The following is a 22,265-nucleotide window of genomic DNA, read 5'->3' as shown; positions in this document are numbered from 1 at the left end:
CCGAGGGACACAGCGAGGTGGTACCGATACGAGGATTTTCAGTGCGTTTATTCCCACTACCTGTTCTTGGTACAGGTATTGGCAAAGCAGGACAATAGGCACAAATATTTTCCCAAGGGGATTAAAGCAGCTCTACATCGTTACAGCCTTGCTGACAGAATCGTTGACCGCACCAGCGCAAACTTCTTTAGATATTATATTAACATCGCAATTCGGTTTCCTAATCTGTGATTTAATATATCTTCAGAATTCGCAAAAACATTCACTGCTCACTGAAAAGAGCAAGCTAAACATTCTTCCAAGTCTGAAATTATTATAAGCCCACTTTTTAAAGATGCAGCCCTGGTAAAGCTCAAGCAACACATTTATTTGTTCATTTAAAAGCACCAGTCACTAAAACCTATATTATATTACACCATCTTGTAAATGACTACTGAAGTGAAATGCTTGCACTAATAAAAACTTAAAAAAATACAAATCTCTTACTAGCAATCTTTAAGATTTGTACAGAACATGTCAATAGGAAAACACTTTATACATGTTAAAAGCTAAGACATTTTAGCAGCTCATTCAGCGTAACCAGGTAGTATTCAGTTGTGTCTGGTTTTTTATGCTTGTGTCCATTTTCAAAACTTCTCGAATCGCCATAGTAGCATAGGTGGACGGGGGAAGGGAGAACTCCATCTTCAGTGCCCTGAACTTACCATCTATTGTGAAAGGAGACACAAAGCAAAAAGAATTAAGAGCATAAGTAATGCTTATCCTGGATGTCATCTGACGTGGACCCAAGTTTTCCACCACCACCCCTAAATCCATAGAACAGCCATTACCACCACACTCAAATGTACAATCCACAGTGTAATGTAGAATTTCATAAAAACAACTTTAAATAAAGTTTTCTCGCAGTAGGAAGTGATGTCTTAAGTATTTATTGGTAATGACAGTTAATTTTGTTAAGAATCGGGTTTTCCTTGGTTTGTGTGTTTCTGTGTTGCTTTAAAAAACAAACAACAACAACAAACAGGCTTTTGTTATTTCAAGATTCCTAGCCCCTCTTCCTCCCCCCCCCCAGAAAGTAGTGCCAAAAGACTTTGTAACCAAAGTTATTTTAAAAATTTAAAGATCAGCAAGAACATTAATTTACCTGTAGGAAGAACTGGTAATGGTTTTCCTTCCAACTTATCCAAATCCGTAGTAAATAATGGGATTTTAGGATCATCATATGCAACAACTTCCCTTTATAACATATATAAGGTTTATTATTATTACTATTATTCAAATTTGCCTGTTACAATCATACAACTGAGATGGAATGATTTTCTAATGAAATTATTATGAAATTTATCTTGCAATAACTGGTAAAGCTTTATATAGAAAACTTTACTCTGTTTGATGAGGATTATCACAAAATAATGAACTAGGGAGAAATTTCTTTGCATAATTAATGTTTCTTCCCATGGCATATCAGGATTTCCAGCTATACAAGAAATATAGTTTATGAAATTAGGGAAAGAATGGTGTAAACTCTAAGAATACTTGGAAAGAAAATGAAAAGCATTCACTTTGAAGAAAACCCTCTAAACTTCTTTGAAAAGGCTTAAATACATATTTATGTATTCATATAATAGAAAACATTCCATATGTAGTGACTAGGCTGAAAAAAGTAACTGGGAAGTAGATAAACTTTAAATATCAATAGTATTTAAAATAAAATGTAAATATTTGAGGTTTTTGACTCCCTCCTAAACCCTCTATATTTTGTCTATCTACCAGTGATCAAGTCTTTCTGCACATTTGTACGGTTACCTGTTTAAGAGGTATTTATTTGGTTGCTGTGTGACAACTAGGTTGTGTCTCTAATACAGTAATTTAGTATATTGAAGTGATATAGATCTTTCTGATTGACATGCAGTTAATTGGAGACCAACTTTGTTGGTTTAGGCAAGTGTTTAGGCAAGCCCTTGCAAGGAGAGTAACAACCAGATAGACATTTTGACACTGATGCATCTGAAAAACAGAGGACCGCTGTAGAAATAAGGCTATGGTTCAGTTTCAGCTGTATAAGCAACATGAGGAAAATGCACAGAGATTTCTCTCTACCCATGTTTCAGTCTATATGCACACACCATGGGTCAATCTAATACTTCTAACTTAGTCATCCCACATATACTCTATGCTGCCAACTCACATATAAGTTTGTTTATCCTCCTACTTACCAATTGACATTCTGAGGTCGAATAATAATCTTTCTGTATGCTCCAGAAAGTGAATAATCTCTGATCTTATGCCTCATGTTGTTGATATCAAGATTGTCAGCTACAAGCATTTCCTTGTAGGCCTCACCAACTGCAAGAGAGAAAAAATATTTAATCAGAGTGTAGCACAGCTGATTGAAACAGACAGCTTTCATAGAGCATTCCTTCCTTTGTATTTTAAGTTTTCAGCACATATGGTTATATATGGGTTAAACGTTAGAAAAAAGTTTAAAATTATATATTGCAAATCTTACTACCTACAATGTTTGCTTATACAACCTGATTAGTAAAGGCAAGTAACTAAGAAAGAATCTTTTTTAGCAAATCAAAATTCCAGCTGAAAACAAAACTTACAACTTACAAAATACTTTAGGTAAGTGGAAAATGTATGTAAGATGTCAGTGAAATGTCAACGACCTTCAGAAGACTAACCTCAGGTATATGGATTTAAAAAAAGGGGGGAGGAGCGGCAAGACTACCCCTTGTTCTATTTTTGAAAAAGCAGAGACTGAAACAAGTAAAGAAAGCCCTTTGAGGAACTTAGCTGATAGGTACCTGTAAGTATCTCTGACACTGCCGAAAGAAGGAGTAATTTTTTTTTTTTTTTTTTTTTTTTTTACAGTCTTGCATCCCTAAGTAAGGGTGTGTACCTGTATGCCAGGGGAAGACATGGAAGGCAATGGACACGTAAGAATATCCAGCAGCTAAAATGCTGTCTGATGCTGCTAGCCTGCACTGCAGTTGTCAGCATTACTTCCATGCAATTGGGAAGTTTGAACAGGAATAAATTAGGCTTTCCATGGGAAAATTCCATTAAAAATACAATGAATACAAAAAAAATTTCAGCTTTTCTTTCCAATCTTTTAATTCAATGTGGTTCAGTGCCATACATTGTAAATAGATCTTTGCTTTCCAAATGTTTGGAAATGAATGGGATCCAGCTCTGAGACTCGGTTCTGACAGCCAAAGAAAATCAAGAGAGCTGACCAGTCTTTTAGGGACAGCAAAGCACAAGAGCAGTTTAACCAAATATTGGAAGATTGGCATGGTTAAGTAGGGAACTTGTGACTAAGTCCATATCTAAGAAGGACATATACAGTAGGTGGAAGCTAGGAAAGCCTTCAAACAAAGGATATACAAGCACTGCTTAGGCACACATGGATGGCATTAGGAAAGCCAAAGCTCAGTGAGAGCCTTCTATAATGAAATTATTACATCTAAGGATGAGTGGAGAGCAGTGAATGTTGCTGATCTTGCCTTTAGCAAGGCTTTCAACATGTTCATGCAGCATCCTTATATCCAAGGTTAGAACATTACAGTAGGTGGACTGCTAGATGGGTAAAGAACTATCAGGCTCATGGTCCCAATGGACAGTCACCACTGGTTTGTGCTCTGCCTAGAAGCTTGTTAACAGCACAGCTCCTCAAAGAACTGGGACATGACATGTTAAATAACTTTGCAGCTCCTCCTCCATTAAGTTTGTGGAGGAAACTAAACTGAGGGAACAGTCGATACGCTTAAGGGCAGGACTACCATTCAGAGAGACACAGGCAGAGGCTAGAAGAATAGGCCAAGAGCAACCTCACGAAATTTGTTAAGAACAAGTCCTGTACCCAAGAATGATTAACTCCTTGTAATGGTAAAGGCTACAGAGCACCTCTGCTGTCAGTTACTTGGGAATCCTGGGGGAAAGGAGACTTAACAGAGCAAGCTGGCAGCAACAAAAGCTAACAGCATGCTGGACTCTTGTCAATGGGAGCGTAGCCAGTAGCTACGACGGTAACAATTACTGCCCCTTGCTGGGCACTCGTTAGATTGCACTTGGAATAAATCGGGTGTCCAGGTACAGGCACCCCAGTACAAAATATATGATGATAAACTTTAATGAATCTAATGGAGGACCACCCCAATGGCAAGGGGTTGTAGCACATACTTTGTGAGGAGAATCTGAGACAAATGGGCTTCTTTAGCTTAGAGAAGACTCAGAGAAGACATTAGAAACTATTTGTGCTTGGAAGTCTCACACCTGACAGGACAAAGCTGGCCTTGCTTTGACCAAAAGCTTGGACCAGGTGGCCTCCTGAGTCCAACTGAAATGATTCTACAACTCTGTCCCTTAATAATAACATAGTGCTCCATGCAGATAGTTATAGATTGCCAAACCTATTCCATAAAAACAATTTAAATCCAATATACCTTATATACAACAGATGAAATATATGCATTTTAACATTTGTATTTGTTAACATTTAATTAAACCAGATCTGGTTCTTTTTCCTAACATCAAAATTTTGGGTTATGTATTCTGTAAATTCAGCTCGTTTTCTAATTTAAAAAAATCAAGTGCATATACTTTTTAAATGAACCTTTCACCATTTTTCCCCCTTTGCCAAGATAAATCATTTTGCTTCATTAGAAGTTTTCTGGAAAAGCTATTTGCTAAAAAGAAATACAAAACAGATTTATGTTAAATTATAAAAATTATAATGAACTCTAGTATCATAATGGGAGAGGTTGACAGTAGCATGCCTACTACTAGAGCACAGCTCTGAAATAGCTAATTTTTAATGGTCAGGAAGGTTGGACAGATCTCATCTTCCTTTTAAGAGCAGATCTACAGTTTCAGAGTCACTATGTAAGTCAATAGTCAGACTTACTTTTATGCTTTGGATAAATAACGTCAAATCCAGGCAAGGGCATCACAACGTCATGGATGGTGTAGTTATGAACATCTCCTTCTTCAATGTGAACAGCTGTGGCTACAATCAGGACAGAAAAGTAGAGTTACCAGTATGGACGCCTGTGACAGTTAACATCAGCCAAATTTAAAATGAGCCATTTGACTGAAACAACCCTACTTAGAGGGGGCTAACTACTCTGTTTTATCTCCACTGTAATAGACAACATTTCCAAGAAAAGAAATAATAGTCTTCAAGGCTGTCAGTTACCAGCAGACTCACAGCCTGGTTTCCAGAGACATTTAAAGCCGAATGAAGTAAGGACTGCTAGATGAGCAATCAATCCCCTTACCACGTATCAGGCATATGTGAAGGAGAAATATCATGGACAATCCCACCACAGCTAAATGCAAATCCAAGTGAAGAGAGTTTTGACTGAGTGCAGTTGCTGCTTTGCTAGATACTAATGTAAACAAAAATTCCTGTGGCTAAAGCTTTCATAAAGCTTTCTTCCATAGTTCTCCATAGCTCAACAAGGTTTGGGTTTTTGGGTTAATTCTTGAGATCAATCAGTCCTTCACAGTCCCCCTTCCCTATCCAACTGCCTAACTGGAAAAACGAGTGAACCAACAGCTCAGGGATGTGTAATTCCTCACTCCTGATTCCTTGCAAAATGTGCCTAAAACTGGCCAAGGGATTCAGAAGACACTGGACCAAAATGGGTCACAAGGAGAGAAAGCAGATCTGTTTGTGATAGTGGATATTTGCACCTTGTTTTCTACCAATTTGTACTACAAAGCATCACCGACCCTTTTTGTTTGTTTGTTTGATTTTACCTCCTTTAAGTGTGAGATCTCCCGGTACAGCTTTAAGCCCATATTCTTCTATTCTCTTGCTCACCATATTATTCCAGACGTAACTCTGGTAGCTATGAATGTACATTAAACGATTGTTTCTTGGTATCTGGAGATTAAAAAAAAAAAAAGAAAAATTAGAAATATGTATTTTCAGGTTTTTCTTTTACTCATAAGCCAAAAATGTACATATTTGAAATGTCACCTTCTCCAGCAACAGGACTAACAAAACAACTTGATATACAGACTTGTGTCTTTATTTGTGATTTGGGAAAAAGGTATGTGAAGAAATAATGCTTTTATACATTTGAAATCCATACACAAAAAAACACTGTGGTTAAATTAAAAATGAGATAAACTTTTTGGTTTTTTGTTCAACAGCTCAAACACGTGGGGCTGTTAAAAGAAACACTGAATTCATCATATTCAACCTTCTGAAATCTTATGTAAACTTTGCAGATATTAAGGCATAGCATTATTCTAATTGTGTTCTTAATAAACAAGAAATTATTCCCAGCTTGTATGCTGGGCCCAATAATTGCTGGTTATGAGCTATCTTCTCCAAAGATTTCAACGTAATTACAGAACTTGAAAGTGACAGTGAATCCACCACCCATACAAAGCTGGTTCATTAGCATATTATCAGTTTGATTTGTACTTTTAAAGCAACGGGAAGAACTCTGATACTGAATTTCTACACAATCCTCAGGTCTGTATTACAAACGGTTACTAAGTGTAGCTGTATTGCTTCCAACTTAAAGAGATCGTTGTTAAAGAGATCATTGTATAAATTGGAGAGCTCATTATACATTGATTACAGATGTCATGTTACCATCAGCAGTACTTCAAGCAAAAACGTAGGATAAAGATTTTACACTTAGACCGAGAGATGCCTGATGAGAGTATTTCTAATTCATCATGATACCATGAAAATGTTTATTCAAGTAAATAGCCCACAGCACTTTTACACTCACTATGCCAAATGCAGAGATTATGTTCTTCATTCCATACTTTAAGAGTCCACGTAGAAGCTGTCCCTCCACGCACCTTTTTACAGGTAGTTTCTTGAGGGCTGCTGCTGGATCTTTAGTCTTGCCCATTCTTCTCTGCATTTTACTAAGTATCCCTTTTCAGCTAGAACAAGAATGCAGAATAAAAATATTTTACCTACACACCAAAAAAACATTAATTTCACCTTTTGTTAAAACAGTTGAGTTTTGTTAAAACAGTTCACTCATGACAAATTACACAGGTTAACAGAATCACAGAATAGTTGAGGTTGGAACCTTACCTCCTGGTCGTGGTTTTAATATCAAATCCATTACTTCATTCCAATTGTTCTGTAGAATAGCTCTAAGATTCAAACAGGAAAGTTGATTACGAACTTACTAAATATATTTTAAGATTGAGCAAACTTATTCGAAATAAGAAGTATTGTTTGCGTTTATGCAGTATTAGAAGTAGTGGCATTATGCAAGGTACCTGCTGAAGCTCTTTCAGAAACAAGGCCTTCCTTGAATCTAAAATTAAAACCGGTACATGCAATAGGACAGAAAAACCTTTAAGATATATAGGGTTTAAACAAATAAAAAGTGATGAAAACAACACATACCTGCCAATTTGGTATGTAGGAACAGCTGTAGTCCCGAATCTTTGCATTCCATAGTAATTAATGAATCCAATTTCCCTGAGAGAGTTCATTGCTTGTTCTATCTGGTCATCAGTTCCTGTTATATTTCTAGCATTAAAAAAAAAATAAAAGTGTCATGAACAGATTATTAAGGGCTTAAACGATTTCATAATCCCCAAAATATTACAGCTCAACATTATACAGTGCTTAATAAATTCAGTAGCCTCCTGACAATTGGATTTTTCTTCTTTTTTGCAACATAAGATATACTGACTTCCCTTCCCTGTTTGGGGGTGGTGGTGGGGAATCTAACAGAACGGTCTAAATACACACTAACAATATTACCTGAGAACAACAGTGAAATGGTTCCCTTGCAGCTCTCCTAATTTCAGCGGATGGTTCTTGTAACTGAAATTTCCTAATTTAAAGTTCATCAAGCATTTATTCAGATGAGCAAGTCTTTGTGCAGTGATTCTAAAAAGAAACAGACCAACAGTGACCACCCTATGCTTAGAAAAGCAGGTAAGTTCAATAAATATAGAAATGCCATCATTTTGAAACCAAAAAGCAATGACAGTCTAGTTTAAGAAAGAGAGATTCTGAAAAGAAGAGAACATTCTTAAGGCCTACTTATTCAAGAGAAAACATGCACTTTGACAAAGTGTTAATACTGTCTTTTCACATCTGTGTTAGTACATGCATTCAAAAAAAAAAACAAACACACACACACACACACACAAAAACCCAAGCTTTTAATATTGAAGTACAGTGGTACTCCACACCACAAGCCTAACTCTGCTTTATTTGAGTAAATACACCATGAAAGCACCGTGGTTAACTCTAAGACTGTGCTATGTAACTAGCCGCTGTGTGAGCTCAGTGGAAGTGAAGGAATATGAAACTGTCACTGATTTCTGTCATTTTTGTTGCTAGGTCTTTCAGAAGTATGTCCTGTTCTTTGCATCGCAGAGCTGCTCCTTGACACTTCTGCTAAAATTTATACCAGGAGAGACAAGTTTATCAAACAGCGTGGCCAGCATAATCAGCTCAGAGGGGGCTGATAATAGGTTACCTCTCCTTCCCCATGACATCTATCTCCAGTGATCTACAGCAGAGTTTGGTGCTGTGACGCTACTCAACGTGCACCAGAATTGGAAGGTTCCTCCCAGGGAAGCTGGCAATGCTTACAACACACTGAAGCTCTTGGATGCAATGTTAAATGTGACCGTATTAAAAGTAAACAGAACAGCACCTGAGATGGTTACACCACAAGTTCAGTGAATTGCCATCGATGGGTAAACTTGTTTTCAGTAACCAGAATCTGGGCTCCTCACATAGTTCACAAATTAATTTCTTTTATATGCACAAATGTATGCGCATGCAAACCACAGGAAGGAAAATTATGAACAATTAAGTAGTGAATGCCCTCCTCTTAACAAGAACTTGGAAAATTACTGCCTCTCAAACCTCAGAATTCCTCCACTTGAGGACTGTGGTTTTGAAAGAGCTGTAAGTATCAGTACAGGCAGAATATTCCAGCCAGCTAAACAGATATTGTAATACACGACTGTGAGGCATCCATCATCCTCTGTTACTAATGTAGCACTAATTTCAAGTGCCTAGGAACCATGTAATTATCTTGAAGTATGCCAAAATAAGTTTTATTATGGGAGTAGGTTAAGGCAAGAAAAATTCCTTCTCTTTTCTTCCCCTTCTGGCTACTCACAGATGAGCAAAGGCAGTGGTTAGCCTTCTCTGGAGCTGTTCAGAGTTCAGTGAGAAAGGAAATAGGATTCCAGCTGGAGGAAGGGGGAAACAAAAGTCAGGAAGGAAACGCGACAGGATTTTCACCGTGTCGTTCTGCTTATCTGCTGTTGCACGAGGACCATGCAGTGCAAGCGCACACAGGCAATTTGGCCCACTGCTTCAGCCAAATATTAGCTGCATTTACATGTACCTAGCCTATGACTCAGAGCACCACTGCCTGAAAATGTTAGCAGTCTCCATGGAATAAAAAAAGATTATGGTTTATTCATTAACACATGCTCAAGCACGTAACAAGATCAGGACATGAATTTGCTATTCATGTTACGTGCATAACGAGTCTTGGCTTTTTAGTGAGGTAGCCAAGCCATCGTGGTAGGAGTGCAAACACTCCAGGGTATTTTCACTTACCTAAGAACAGCAATTTCTTGAACTGTTATAGCCCTTTTATCTTTAGTTCCCATGTAGGAAAATATGTTTGGCTTCACTCTTAAAGGCAATGGTGAGAGATATAAAAACTGTTAAAGTAGCCACAGATTGAACACAATTTTCAGTATAATTACCCAGAATTATTAATTTATCTTTTATGTGGAAAATACATATTTTCTATTTGAAATAGAACATACATTTGTATAGGTAGACTTATATTCTTCCCCAGAAGTAGGCTGCAGTTTGACACTCCTAAATATGTGTGACATTTCCTAAGTTCATCTGTAAGTAAATAAAACTCAAACTTCCCTGTTTTAATTTTATGCAAACAGAACCACAACTGTGCTTTCAAAATATGAGCTTTGAAATACTTCTCTCTATATATCCACTCAATTCATGAATATGTAGCCATCATTATAAAAAAAATTCACAGCAGGTCCATTTCTTCCTTAAATTTCAAATAGCATGTCAATTTGAATACCATGCATGCACATGATATGAGAATATGTGAAGTTAACTTAAAATTTGTTCCATTTATTCCCTCAAAAAGGAAATTTCCTTTCCACTTTGTGTACTACAGCCCGTGTTACACAGGAAATACATCCTGTTATTCCAGCTATGGGCAGCAGGTGGTAGCAGAATTGCCACTAGGTATGTATTTCCACCAAACTATATTCCTAATAGTCTCTTCCCAAATGCAAATATTAGTATTGTATTGTACTGGTTACTGTCTGAAGCGCAGATATTTATTGTTGAATAGGAACACTGAAGGGGGGTGGAAAAGCAGGGAATAGATCACTGAATTGACCCTATTTAAAAAGAATTCTTTGTCTGTAATTCATTGTGTTCCCATTGTGCCTTTCACGAATCTGTTTGTTGTTGCATTTCGTGGGGTAAAAGGAGTTAAGGCTGTGTTTGTACTGGAGAAACTAACACATGGAATGACAGTTTATCAATTAGTACTTAGCAACCAATTAGCATATTATCACAACAGTATCTGACACAGATTCATAACATACCTGCATAAAACTCACACATTCACACACTTGAATAAAACTGGCTTTTAATTCATGTTATTTACATTGAGCCTATGAGCTGCCTAGCCCTTCTCCAAACGGCCAATTTGAACTGTGTAGCTTTTTTCCACTGAAGGAATAGGGTACAGCCTTTTAAAATCACTTGGGATCACTTTGTACTTTTCTTCTGAAACATAGTTTCAAATTTGGTCTTTTAAAAAAGAAAAAATGGCTAAAGATTAGGCAATAGTAACCACTTGTATTGCTCTTACATAACCCTGAGGCTTAACATTTGCAGTAACATGAAATACGCAGTGGGAAGACAGCGTGCTAGACAAGTTGACAGAAACAGCAGCCTTACCTTAAAAATTTTGATAGGACATTAATGGCATCCATAGTATCCTTGTTCTCCTTGTACAGTACAAAATGGCAGTAGCTTCCCCTAGATTTTGGCCAAGAGTGTTTTCTTGGATCTTTAAAAATAAAAAGGTCAAAATTTTATTTCAATGAATATTTGAATTCTTATTTCAATGAATATGGTTGCCATTGCAGTTCCATTTAAAACAAATACGTAAAGTCAATTTCTGATAACCTCCATCTGCTTTAAAAATAAATAGATACATACTGACAGCAAAAGCTGCAAAGCACATTGAAAAGTACCTTCTCTCCTTCCACTGGCTGTAAATTTCTGTTTAATCAATTCTGGCACCTAAAAAAGCTTCATTGAAATGGTGACAGTTTCTTATTCATGAAACTACTTAAAAATATCCCCTAGTCACTTAACTGCCACATTGCCCGATTAAATTCCTCAAAAACATTATCATTATACTTACTTTTAGCCAGTACAGTAAAAGCCACTCCACTTTTCACCTGGTGCCTTCTCTAATTGATAGATTTGGACCATTGGAGCACTGTTTGTAGGATGACTACAGTAATATTTATTGTACTAATGTTATTTATTTTTGTAGGATTTTCTTCTGTATGTAATGAGAAAACATGGGTTGTATCTCTATAAAAACTTTAAAAAGTTTATTATTAAAATATTAAGGTGAATTAGGAATTGGACTCAATAGTCCTTGTGGGTCCCTTCCAACTCAGGATATTCTATGAATATTTTTTTAAGTCATGTGGGAAAGAAAAATCTGGCACCATTACAACATTAACAAGTAATTCAAGCCAGATACTGTGCCATGTTTACAGAGCACCAGAGGGAGAGAACTTCAGCTCCTGCAGACTATCAACTGATTTACAGTTCTGTACAATTATTTGGAGATTGCTGGAGAGGGAAGCAAAACCATCAATATATTTGTCGAGCTTCTTTTACAAACAAAAGCTTCCAGGGATAACACTTTCCTCTGACCATCATCCACTGTTGATGACATTACTGAGAATGAAGGTTCATTCAACAAGCTTTAGCAACCTATTTTGAGGTGCTTTGTTTATCAATTATTTCTTTTACAAGAACGAAATTAAGGATTTGTTTTTAAATAAGAAGCACCTTATTTCTTGGTAGCCACCAAACGGACATTTGTTGTTTTGTACAAAAAGAGCTTTTCTTTCCTAAAAATAAAAGCTATCTAAAAAAGCCAGTCCTATTCCACTATATAAACGTCAACACCGAAAGGAAGGTCTTGGAAAACACTGCTGGTTTTGTTCACATTTGTTTAATAAACCTCAGATATCCCACGCAGACAGTGAATATGTTTAAGCTTCATCAAACTTTTCGCTAAAGGACAGCTCTTCTTGCCTTCTTGAGAAAGCGCCATACACACAAACACTTCTGCCAAAACAATTTCTCATGCTACAGTTTGAAATACTATATATATATAGTTTTTAATCACTAGAAAATAATTCCAGTGATTGTCTTGTACCATTGATTCCTAAGCAAAGTCCTCCCACAAAAACAATATAAAGTTTCCTAGGATCTAAACTGAGTAGTATGATCAAAATACTCAGTTAGGAGTATTAAGAGACCTCACGCTGCTACTGGTCTCTGTTCTGAGCCACCACTTTTCTTAAGCACACTCAATGAAATACCGCATTCAGTTTGAAGAACAAGATACCTTCATGAAGAACTCATTAATTAAAAGAGAAGTGGGGGAAAACAGCGAGTGATTCACAGGGAAGGTCTTCTCCAGCTGAAACAGTTCTTCAAATTTAACTACTTCACCTTGCACGCAGTTATTTTGACACCCTCCTAAAAGAGAGCCCTAATCAAGGCAAGACTAAAAGGACTCTGCATGATATGCCCACAGGCTTCTCACCTCTGGGCACCACAGCCACATCCCTATCCCCAGCACTAAGTCCTAGAAGACTACAGCTATAATCCCAATATTTATCCATTCCTGACCCAACACGTTGAAGTACTCAATTGGGTAGATGGACTGAAGGGGCAGCCTGCATTCCTTATTGCTATTTTTTCAGTCTCATTACGTATTTCACAGTAAAATCGTATTTCCAAGATTTTTTTTCCAAACCTTTTGCTGCAACTTGAGGGCTAGAAGCTTTCTGTTAAGATCAGGACGTATGATACATACTTTTAAAGTTGTATACATCTGGAGAATGGATTTTGAAATATAAGGCTGAAGGGTAAAGTTTTGGCTTAATGAAATCAAAGGGAAATTTACCATAGATAGGGTATGTAGATAGATAAGTATAGTCAACCCCAATAATTCACATCACTTATTACTGGCAGACTGTCTCTGCACCAAATGACTACTGCCTATACTGCACTAGTGAAAAAGAGATAGCACAAGCCTAGTTCTTAGCTGTTTCCGGGAACTGTAATCATTATTTGTGTGTAGGTTGGGTTTTTTGTTTTGTTGTGTTTGTTTTGTTTTAAATTAATTGTTACTACTTTGGCCAGTCTCGTCACAATTTAGGAGGTCGTAATGGTTGGCATTTCATTTTGTTAGCATGAAATGTCAACATCTCTTACCTGTTGCAGTTCTGACCTCTGTCCCAATGCATAGCGTAAAGAGCACAAAAGAGTAGCATTTAATTTTTAGACTGTCAAAGGGTTTTTAGAGGTGAACATGCAGGTTTATGGTTATGGGATTGTTTATGCTGTAGAGAACATCCAACAGTTAGGTGGTGGATGACAGCAATTTAGACAGTTATGCAATGGAATCGTGCAGAGGCAAACAGTGAACATATGGAAAGCTTCAATCGGAGATGCAACAAACTTCATTTGTGGACAATGATGAAACAGCAATTAACTGACAATTTAGTAAGGCGGTATTTTAAGTATTTGGGGTGTGAACTTAGTATAAACAGACAGCAGCTTTTAATTTTAAAATTTTAGGAAACTATTTTTGGCAACCTTTATATTATAAACAAAAGTAATCAGATAGCTAATTAGTGAGTATTACACACTTCTGAAATGTTTCTTGCCCGGGGAACCTGCTCAGGACTGAGATGTGTTAGTGGCTGTATAAGCATGAAGGACACATCATCCTGACTAATAGGAACTTGCACTCAAACCCCACATCCATTAGCACTCACACACACCCACTGAAACTGTACACATCTCCACCAACTCGCCCAGGTGTTTGTAGCATTGCAACTTAACAGTTCAGCTTTAGATGATGCTCCTCTGCATAACAAAACTCTGCTCCAGAAAATGTTCTAATCCTAGAGATACATCATTAAATTCTCTTCAGTGTATTCCAAATACTTCAATCTTTTCATACAGTATTTGTTAAATCAAACTAGAAGCACAGGTAAATTTCCTCAGGCCAGGATGATTATTTTTTATCATAAAATTATAAATCAGACTGGTCAGCTTAATAACAACCACTTGACTGTAACAACGGTTAAAGAATATGTGCAAGCAGAAGGGAAAGGTGGAGGTAAAACCATTACAAACCAACAGAGAACAAAACGGGTTGAGGAGAATTTTGTGCTGTTAAGTATACATACTCCATGCATAAAGCATGCAAACATACAGAGTTTCTAAACAATCAAACAAGATATATAACACGTTATAACTTGTACCAATAAAATACAACATTCCCATACTTGCCTAAAAAATTTCAGAAGTAATAACTACATTGAATGTGGAGATGGTCTTCTTTCAAATTTTAAATTATCTTATTTCCTTTTATTTTCCTTTCTCCATCTCCTTTATCTTTAAAATGAAAAGGGCTAGCCTTACATACTATACCACTTGCAGTAGGTTGAAATGAAATTGGAATAAATCAGTTCAAAACAAACTTTAAAACCTTTAGTTAAGCATGCAAATTTTTCATTTAGACAATCCTCTCAACTTGCAGAAGGATCAAAGTAAAATTAAAATACATGTAGATTAAAAAATAAAACATATTAAATGATGTAGAACATATGAATTTATCCCCTGTAACCAAAAACAAGATTTGGTAAGAGTATATATAATACTGCATTTTGAAAATCTTTCACTACTGTAATTATTCCAAAATAGTAACCACAACATAATCAGTATGGACAATCTTTTGCAAATAAAACATGGCTACTTCTGCTTTCAAAACTAATGACCGACACTATCTTAAAGACCACAGTAAATATATTATGTTTATATAAACCTATAAGAAAACAAATAGGTCCTATCTCAGTTCAAGTCATGGAGAATTTTATCATGATTTTTCGAGACAGTCAAGACATGCTGAGTGCGTTTCAACTACAAACACAGCACACGCTTGCAGATCCAGGCAAGTCCATGAAAGCTACGTTGAAACAATACATATAATAAAGCCCCTGTTTTGCCTGTTCCCCTTGTAATACCAAAAGGTCCTCTCACTTCTAACATAAATATACTTGATTAATGATTTGGAAAGAAAAGTGAGTAAAAATTTGAATGTGAGATACCATTTGCGTTCCTAGTTACTTTAGATGCATGACATCAGCACAGACAAAAAGAGAAAAGCCAGATTACATTTTAGGATGTACAATCCATGTAAAGTACTTTCTAATGCTTTGTTTTGTTTTTTAATTTTCAGGTTACTTTTAGCATATACTTTACCCAACTGTTGTGATACTGAAACTCACTTGCCAGTGCTTTTTTCCCAGCAGCATGATAGGCAATAATGTATTTTTTTCCATCTCGATCTTCTGTTTTAGTCTCCAGTCCAGGAAACAAGGACTTAACAGCTTGATGGATGACTGTTCTTTTCTCTTTACTGTCTTCAATTACCTGTGGTAAAACATATGCATACACAAAACAAATAAGATAACACAAAAGGAGAAGGACTCTCTCAGAGTTGAAGTTTTGTGTGCTTAAAAAAAACCTATTGAATCACACTAAACTGAATAGGTACACTTTAAGAAGTCTGGCCTAGTCATTAGTTTGAAAAACAGTTAGTAACTGATACAAAGTCTCAACCTTCAAAACCAAAAATTTTCAAGACTAATTCCTCTCTTTTGTACTTAATAAAATTCCCTCTTCTAATGATAACTCTGGCAAAACTAAGTTTTTCTACATGAATTAAAGGCAAAAAAAATAAATCGCTAGTTAAGATTCATGGGATTGCTTATTTGAAATTACCAGACCTAATCTTACTCATTTCTCTATACTGAACGTAGCTCAAGAGTTGTTCTTCAAATATATGGAATATTTGACTTTTCAAAAATATGATTTTTTTGTTTTAAATCTTTTTAATTTCTTGCGACAGAAGACCATATTTATCCTCTTTTCTATTAAATCACTAAGCATTGCCATTGGAAATAGTCTTTTTATCAGGATGGATTTTATTTAACCCTTCTCACATAAATATCCTATAAAACACTTCTAGACAGAGAACCAAAATATTGCAATAAAATTTTAACACCACAGAAATTAAGACATGCATTTGAGTTCATATGCATAGTCCCACTGAGATCTTAACTACTCACATGCATGAATTTGAGTATATCTGTAATGCTTTACAGAATTGCACCTAAATTAGCAACAGTTCAGTATTACCTGCTGCTACATCACATTCAAGCTGCTCTTATGCTACGCATGCATTAGAAAGCACATACCTTCTAGTCACTCACTCTTATCCCCTCCCCCCCCAAATTTTATCCCATTCATTAATTTTACCTCGATAGCAACACTAGTTTCTTTATTCTTAAGAAGCTGGAGCTCCTCTAAACGCTGCTTGTCTTCCTCTGACAAAACTGTAAATGTTTCTTCCGATGGGTCCTGACATGCATTTAAGGGGGGGAGGAAAAACAAACATCCAATAACCCACATAAAACAGTTTTCAGTCTCTTAATGTTCTTACTTAATGAGTTTAGCCATTACCTTTACCTCAGAATTTACCTCATCATCCACTGGGACAGAAAAGTCATCTAAATGGCTCACACGTCCATCTTTGCCTATTTCATGAACAACAAAGTCCGAGTATCTGATGGGAAGAAGCATGCATTAAAACTGTAATTTAAAAAATAAAAATATCCCACATCGCAAAGTCCTCTCCTAAGAAGCTATTTGCTCACAGAATTCATTCAAAGGAGTGCAAAAGAAACTTCAGCCATGGGAAAGCTGTACCTATTCCCACCCCTCAGAAAGATACCAAGAAAACATTGCAGAAAGTCTAGCGTATCTAAATCAAGTAGGCTTCTTTGCAGATAACCAAGCACCTGCTGTAGTTATTCAGTCATTTTCCCACTAATTTGGAGAGATCAGTAATTTATGTCCTTAATTGTCACTACTGACAAATAAGACTCTACTACGTCACCACAAGTTCAACACAAATGCACTGTCACTTCAAACAACCTGCAGGATAAAGCATGTGTTAGTCATTCTCTAAGGAAAGCAAGACAAGTTCAGCTCTGTTACATATATTCAGTTACAGAGAACATCTTCCAACAAAAACTATTCTGTACCCTCTGTGACAGCAACATAAAATTTCACTGTGACATTTTAGATTGAGTTGCTACACCCAATGAGAAAAACATCCTAACTTTAAGGTTAGAGTAGAAACAGTCTATGCTGCAATTGCTAAATTGTTTTTAAGTAGCAACAGCTTGTAAAGAGGGGGAAAAAAAAGTCGTGAGCTTATGAATGTTGAAAGATCAATAAAAAGCTTGAGCACTGGAATGTTTCTACAGTATCCCCCCAAGCCTACGTTTGCCGTACTTTTGAGCAGCCATACATCTTACTGGTGGAATTTCTTCCTAAGGAAGAGTGTTTTACGTCCGCTCTTATTATCTGTAGCTGTCTAGACATGCTAGTGACAGTTACCATAAAAATGCTAGGATTAAATTAATTATAGGTGTTATAAACAAACTGGGATCAAAGTCAAACTGTGAGTCCACAAACATTTCTAGCACACAGCTATATCTGGCCACCTCAGTTTGAAGACTGGCAAATTTCCCAGCAGGAGGTTCAGCATAGACTGTGTTCACCAGTGAAGGATTATGCTAGCTGTTTAATGCTGCTTGTAAAGTTTAAATACAGAACATGTACATATCGTTTTATTGTATAAGATGTTCTATATATGAAGCTAGTATTTAAAAACAAGGACTTTTTGGTGCGTAAAACAAAACTGATTTGCTAAGGTAGGGCAACAATGATTTTTGCTTCAGAGTTTTTGTATGTGCACTCAGAGTTTTATTCAACCATGTTTTTTAATTAAAAAACTCTAGAAGATTCATGAGAAAATAAAGAAGAATCTAGAAGATTCATGAGAAAATAAAAGCTACTATAAGCCAAATGTCTTATTAAGTTTATAATGCAAGATTCCACACCCTGAGTTATAAAATTCCCTTTTATGTTTTGTAAATGACATTATGGCTGATCACAGTGTTAACTAGAGTTAAACTCTAGTGGACTACCTGCCAATATACATGCTTAACTACTGTAGCACTAACAAGTCAGGGAAATGCAAGAAAGAGCTTAGCTTCAATACTGTTATCAGAGTCTCCTGAATCAGCACTGAAGAGCTGTACAGAAGGTAGCTATATTGCACAAGGTTTTATGCTGCATGCTGCTGCCACAGATAAAGATAAATGGCAAAGCTTAGTGTAGTCATCTATTTCTATCCACACAGAGCTTCCCTCTCCAGAGTTCCATTTGACAGGAACAAAAAACAAATAAAAGAGAAAAACAACCAAGAAAAATGCCAAATTAAACCTTTCTTTCAATCTCAGCATTAGCAACAGAAAGCGATGAACCTCCCAAATGGCCGCACATAATCCAACTGCATCCTATGAGTCAGAAAAGGAAAATGGAAAACAACAGCTGCTAACACAAGGAATTAACATAAATAACAAGACAAAGAGTTACCTCTCTTTTAAGATTCCAGAAAACCCTTTATGAGAGCTAACAAATTTAGTTATGCCAACATCACTTTCTGTCAGTCCATGCTTCATCATGTCTGCAAAGCTCTCTGGATCTCCATCTTCATCACTGTCCTCTAGTTCCTCATCTTCTTGCTCCTCACCTTCCTCATTGGGGATTATTTCATTTTTCGTGTCCTCAAGCAGAGATTTGTCAGGTTGTTCGTTTACAGTCTCAACGCTCTGCCCAGAGTTGTTCCCTGTCTGAGACTTCTCTGAGATCTTCTGTCTTTTAATTTCGTCTGCATTAGCCACATCATCCTCAGAATGAGGACGTTTCAAGGATACGCTATTCATTTCTACAGTTTCCATGTTTAAGGCACAGTGTAGGACAGAAAGCCCTGAGGAGCAAGAAGAATGGCTTATTTCCTGGCTGCTCAAGAGCAATATCAATACATAGTCTCTTCACTCCAAGGACTGCACTCTGCAACAGTTTGGGAAAACCATAAAACTTTCTGCATTTAAGTTAAACATCAAGTAAAGTTGTGGGGTTTTGTTTTCTTTTTTACAGCTAGAAACAATACGTACTTGAGAAGAGAGAAGGGAGATACTAAAGGGACTTAATACCCATCTGAGGCAGCAAGGATGTAAAGCTATAAGAGAGCAGGATTCGATGCTACACAATGCATTTGCCACCACTGTAAACTCTTGCAAAATCTTACACAGCTGCATTGAGCCCTGTCCATACAGATTCTGCTGTCAATAGTAATTTAGGACCTAACAAACTTTCTGTTCCCAAATCTTCTGTTACACATTACTGCTCTCAATTATTCCTTGTTCTACCAAGATTTGATCTTGCAAGGATTGAGAGAAGATGGCTTGATTCCCCCTAAACCTGAAATCTCACCTTCTCCTTTTCTGTGTGCATCTCTTCTAACACACACAATCCCACATGGAACTCAAGATGGCAGGAATTCAGACCAAAAGATAATAGGGAAGGGGTAACACATTTTTTGAATGAGTGGGACAAATGAAACAACAAGCAAGTGAAGTGATTTCTGAGAATATGACTACTCACAATGGTGGAGCAGGGATTTGACTCTTCACTGGCAACTTTAGCTGTCACCCTTCTGTCAGCAGAGCCAGAACCTAGAGATCTGAAAAACAAAGGAAAAATATCTATTTGAGAAAGTTTGGAAAAAAAAAATAACCATAAGGTTGCAAGGATGCCCTCAACTGCCCTGTGCTCATCATGGTCACTTCCAGCTGGCTCCACAATGGAGGAAACCCACCGCATGCCAAAACTCTACTCAAAAAAGGTGCACACAGTGCCTCTACTTGAGCATACCTAAAAAAGACAGGAGCTGCTGGTGGCAGAAAGCACAACGGGAGGCAAAGGAGGATGTGTGTGAGGACATACTAAAAAGGACCTGTGCGGAGGAATGTGGAAGGGAACGCTGCAGGGGACACATGCTCCGTGCCAGACCAAGGACACCTCTCAGGAGACCATGGCCTCCCACTAGGGAGCAACATCCATCACTCTGTATTTCTCTAATGTTCTATTTAAATTTAAAGGGTATGTTTTTAAAGGAGGACACATGACTAATGTTGTTAACTACTTGTTACCAGTTTAGCTGTTAGCCACTACCGATTTAATTGTTGGGACTTTCAGCTCTAAGGTCACATAAGTTTAGGGTAAATAGGCAGGAAAGCCTGTTTTAGGAACATCTGAAATGTTTTGCTCAAATGAAGGACTGAAAACAGAAGCTAGAAAAGAAAAGAACAAAAAGGAAATAAGTAGACTTATAAAAATGCACATGCGGTACCTGAAAATGGTGACAAAACACACAGAGAAGAAAGCAAAACACTACACAAACCAGTATACCTACTAGCAGAAAACATCAATGTCAGTTTGTCCTCAAATAATAGAATATAAAATTCTCCTTTAAAAATATCATACCCAAGAGAAGCAATTCACCAGCATTTCCAGATTCTTCTTGTATCTTCCCAAATTCATGGGGTGCTGACAATAAAGCACTGGTGAGGAAAAGGCTTCTAGATGGCTTCTGAGTCTCCTTGCATGGCGAATGAATCCACATGGAGCACACTGAAATCTTCTGGAACACCTGCTGAAGGAGGTAGCAAGACAAATCTCATGTTTCTAAAAGAAATATGTAATGCTGAGTTACTAAATGATGCAAATGGTTAAAAGAACTCAATGTTGGCCCCAGAGGCTCCGAAGTTAGCAGGCACGGCCCGGTCACGCTGGAGCGCTGCCTGGTGCCAAATGGCGACCACCACCAGGGCAGCCAGTGGCAGGAGCTGCAGTGTGGGGGCACACAGAGCAGGGTGTTTCGGAGAAAGGCCCTTTATCTTCCTGACAGCTGTTGAAGTGCCTCAACCCTCTGCCCCGCTAACAGGTGCTTCTGCAGAAGCCAGGCTCTGCACGCAGCGCGGCTCTGCAGCAATTCCAGCAGGGACCTCGTCCTGACAGAGCCACCGACTTTCCTGCCGCACCAAGCGGTCACTGGGGCTTCATTCCTCTCCCAGGCGGGCACGGGATCTGTCACGGAGCAAAACACGATCGCAGCAGGGCGCGATGATGATGATGATGATGATGATGATGATGATGATGATGATACGAGCTCGGCAGGCAGCCGGGAGCCGAGCCCAGCCCTACCCCAGCGGTGCCCCCGCGGGCTTTCGATGCCCGGGGAAGCGGCTCGGGGAGCGGGGCGGCAGCGCCAGGCCCCGGAAGAGGCGGGCAGGGAGGGCCCGGGGCCCCGGTTATGGTCCCAGTAGCTCCAGCCGCCTCCTGCCGAGGGCTGGACCGGGCGGGACGGGGAGGAAAGGCCTGCGGCCCCGGGGAGGGCTCCGGGAGCTGGGGACGGGGGTACCGCTTACCCGCACGCCGGCTCGGGAGGACGGGCCAGGAGGAGGAGGAGGAAGAGGAGGAGAAGGAGGAGGAGGAGGGCCCAGCTCGGCTCCACGCCGCGTGTATGGGGGCGGGCTCCGGCCAGAGCTCCCGGCTGCGCCCCTGCGGGCGGGCGGCGGCGGCTGCCTCAGGCCCGGGCTGCGGGGAGAGCCGGGGAATTACAGGATCGTTAGGGCTGGAAAAGTCCTCCAAGATCATCTGGTCCAACCACCCCCCTACCACCAATGTTACCCACTAAACCATGTCCCTAAGCACCACGTCCAACCTCTCCTTGAACACCCCCAGGGACGGTGACTCCACCACCTCCCTGGACAACCCGTCTCAGTGCCTGACTGCTCTTTCTGAGAAGAAATGTCTCCTCATTTCCAGCCTGAACCTCCCCTGGCACAACTTGAGGCCATTCCCTCTAGTCCTATCACTGGTTACCTGTGAGAAGAGGCCGACCCCCAGCTCCCCACACCTTCCT

The 22,265-nt window shown here is 38.4% G+C and overlaps 1 protein-coding gene across 1 annotated transcript; it reads right to left on the bottom strand.

Moving 5' to 3' along the window:
- Positions 1-346: 346 nt before the first annotated feature.
- PUS7 (pseudouridine synthase 7) lies at positions 347-21,785 on the bottom strand. Its single transcript, XM_040544613.1, is given in 18 exon segments — positions 347-707; positions 1,145-1,236; positions 2,217-2,346; positions 4,913-5,014; positions 5,770-5,896; positions 6,762-6,883; positions 6,886-6,921; positions 7,079-7,140; positions 7,400-7,525; positions 7,763-7,891; positions 9,593-9,670; positions 10,988-11,099; positions 15,649-15,793; positions 16,682-16,783; positions 16,904-16,988; positions 18,872-19,265; positions 19,943-20,021; positions 20,825-21,785. Coding segments are annotated over 16 exon segments (1,950 nt in total). The 5' UTR covers positions 19,237-19,265; positions 19,943-20,021; positions 20,825-21,785; the 3' UTR covers positions 347-570.
- Positions 21,786-22,265: the final 480 nt, after the last annotated feature.

The sequence above is a fragment of the Cygnus olor genome, chromosome 1 (genome assembly GCF_009769625.2).
Source record: "Cygnus olor isolate bCygOlo1 chromosome 1, bCygOlo1.pri.v2, whole genome shotgun sequence".
Classification (NCBI taxonomy): Eukaryota; Metazoa; Chordata; class Aves; order Anseriformes; family Anatidae; genus Cygnus; species Cygnus olor.
This window is presented reverse-complemented; position numbering and strand designations above follow the sequence as displayed.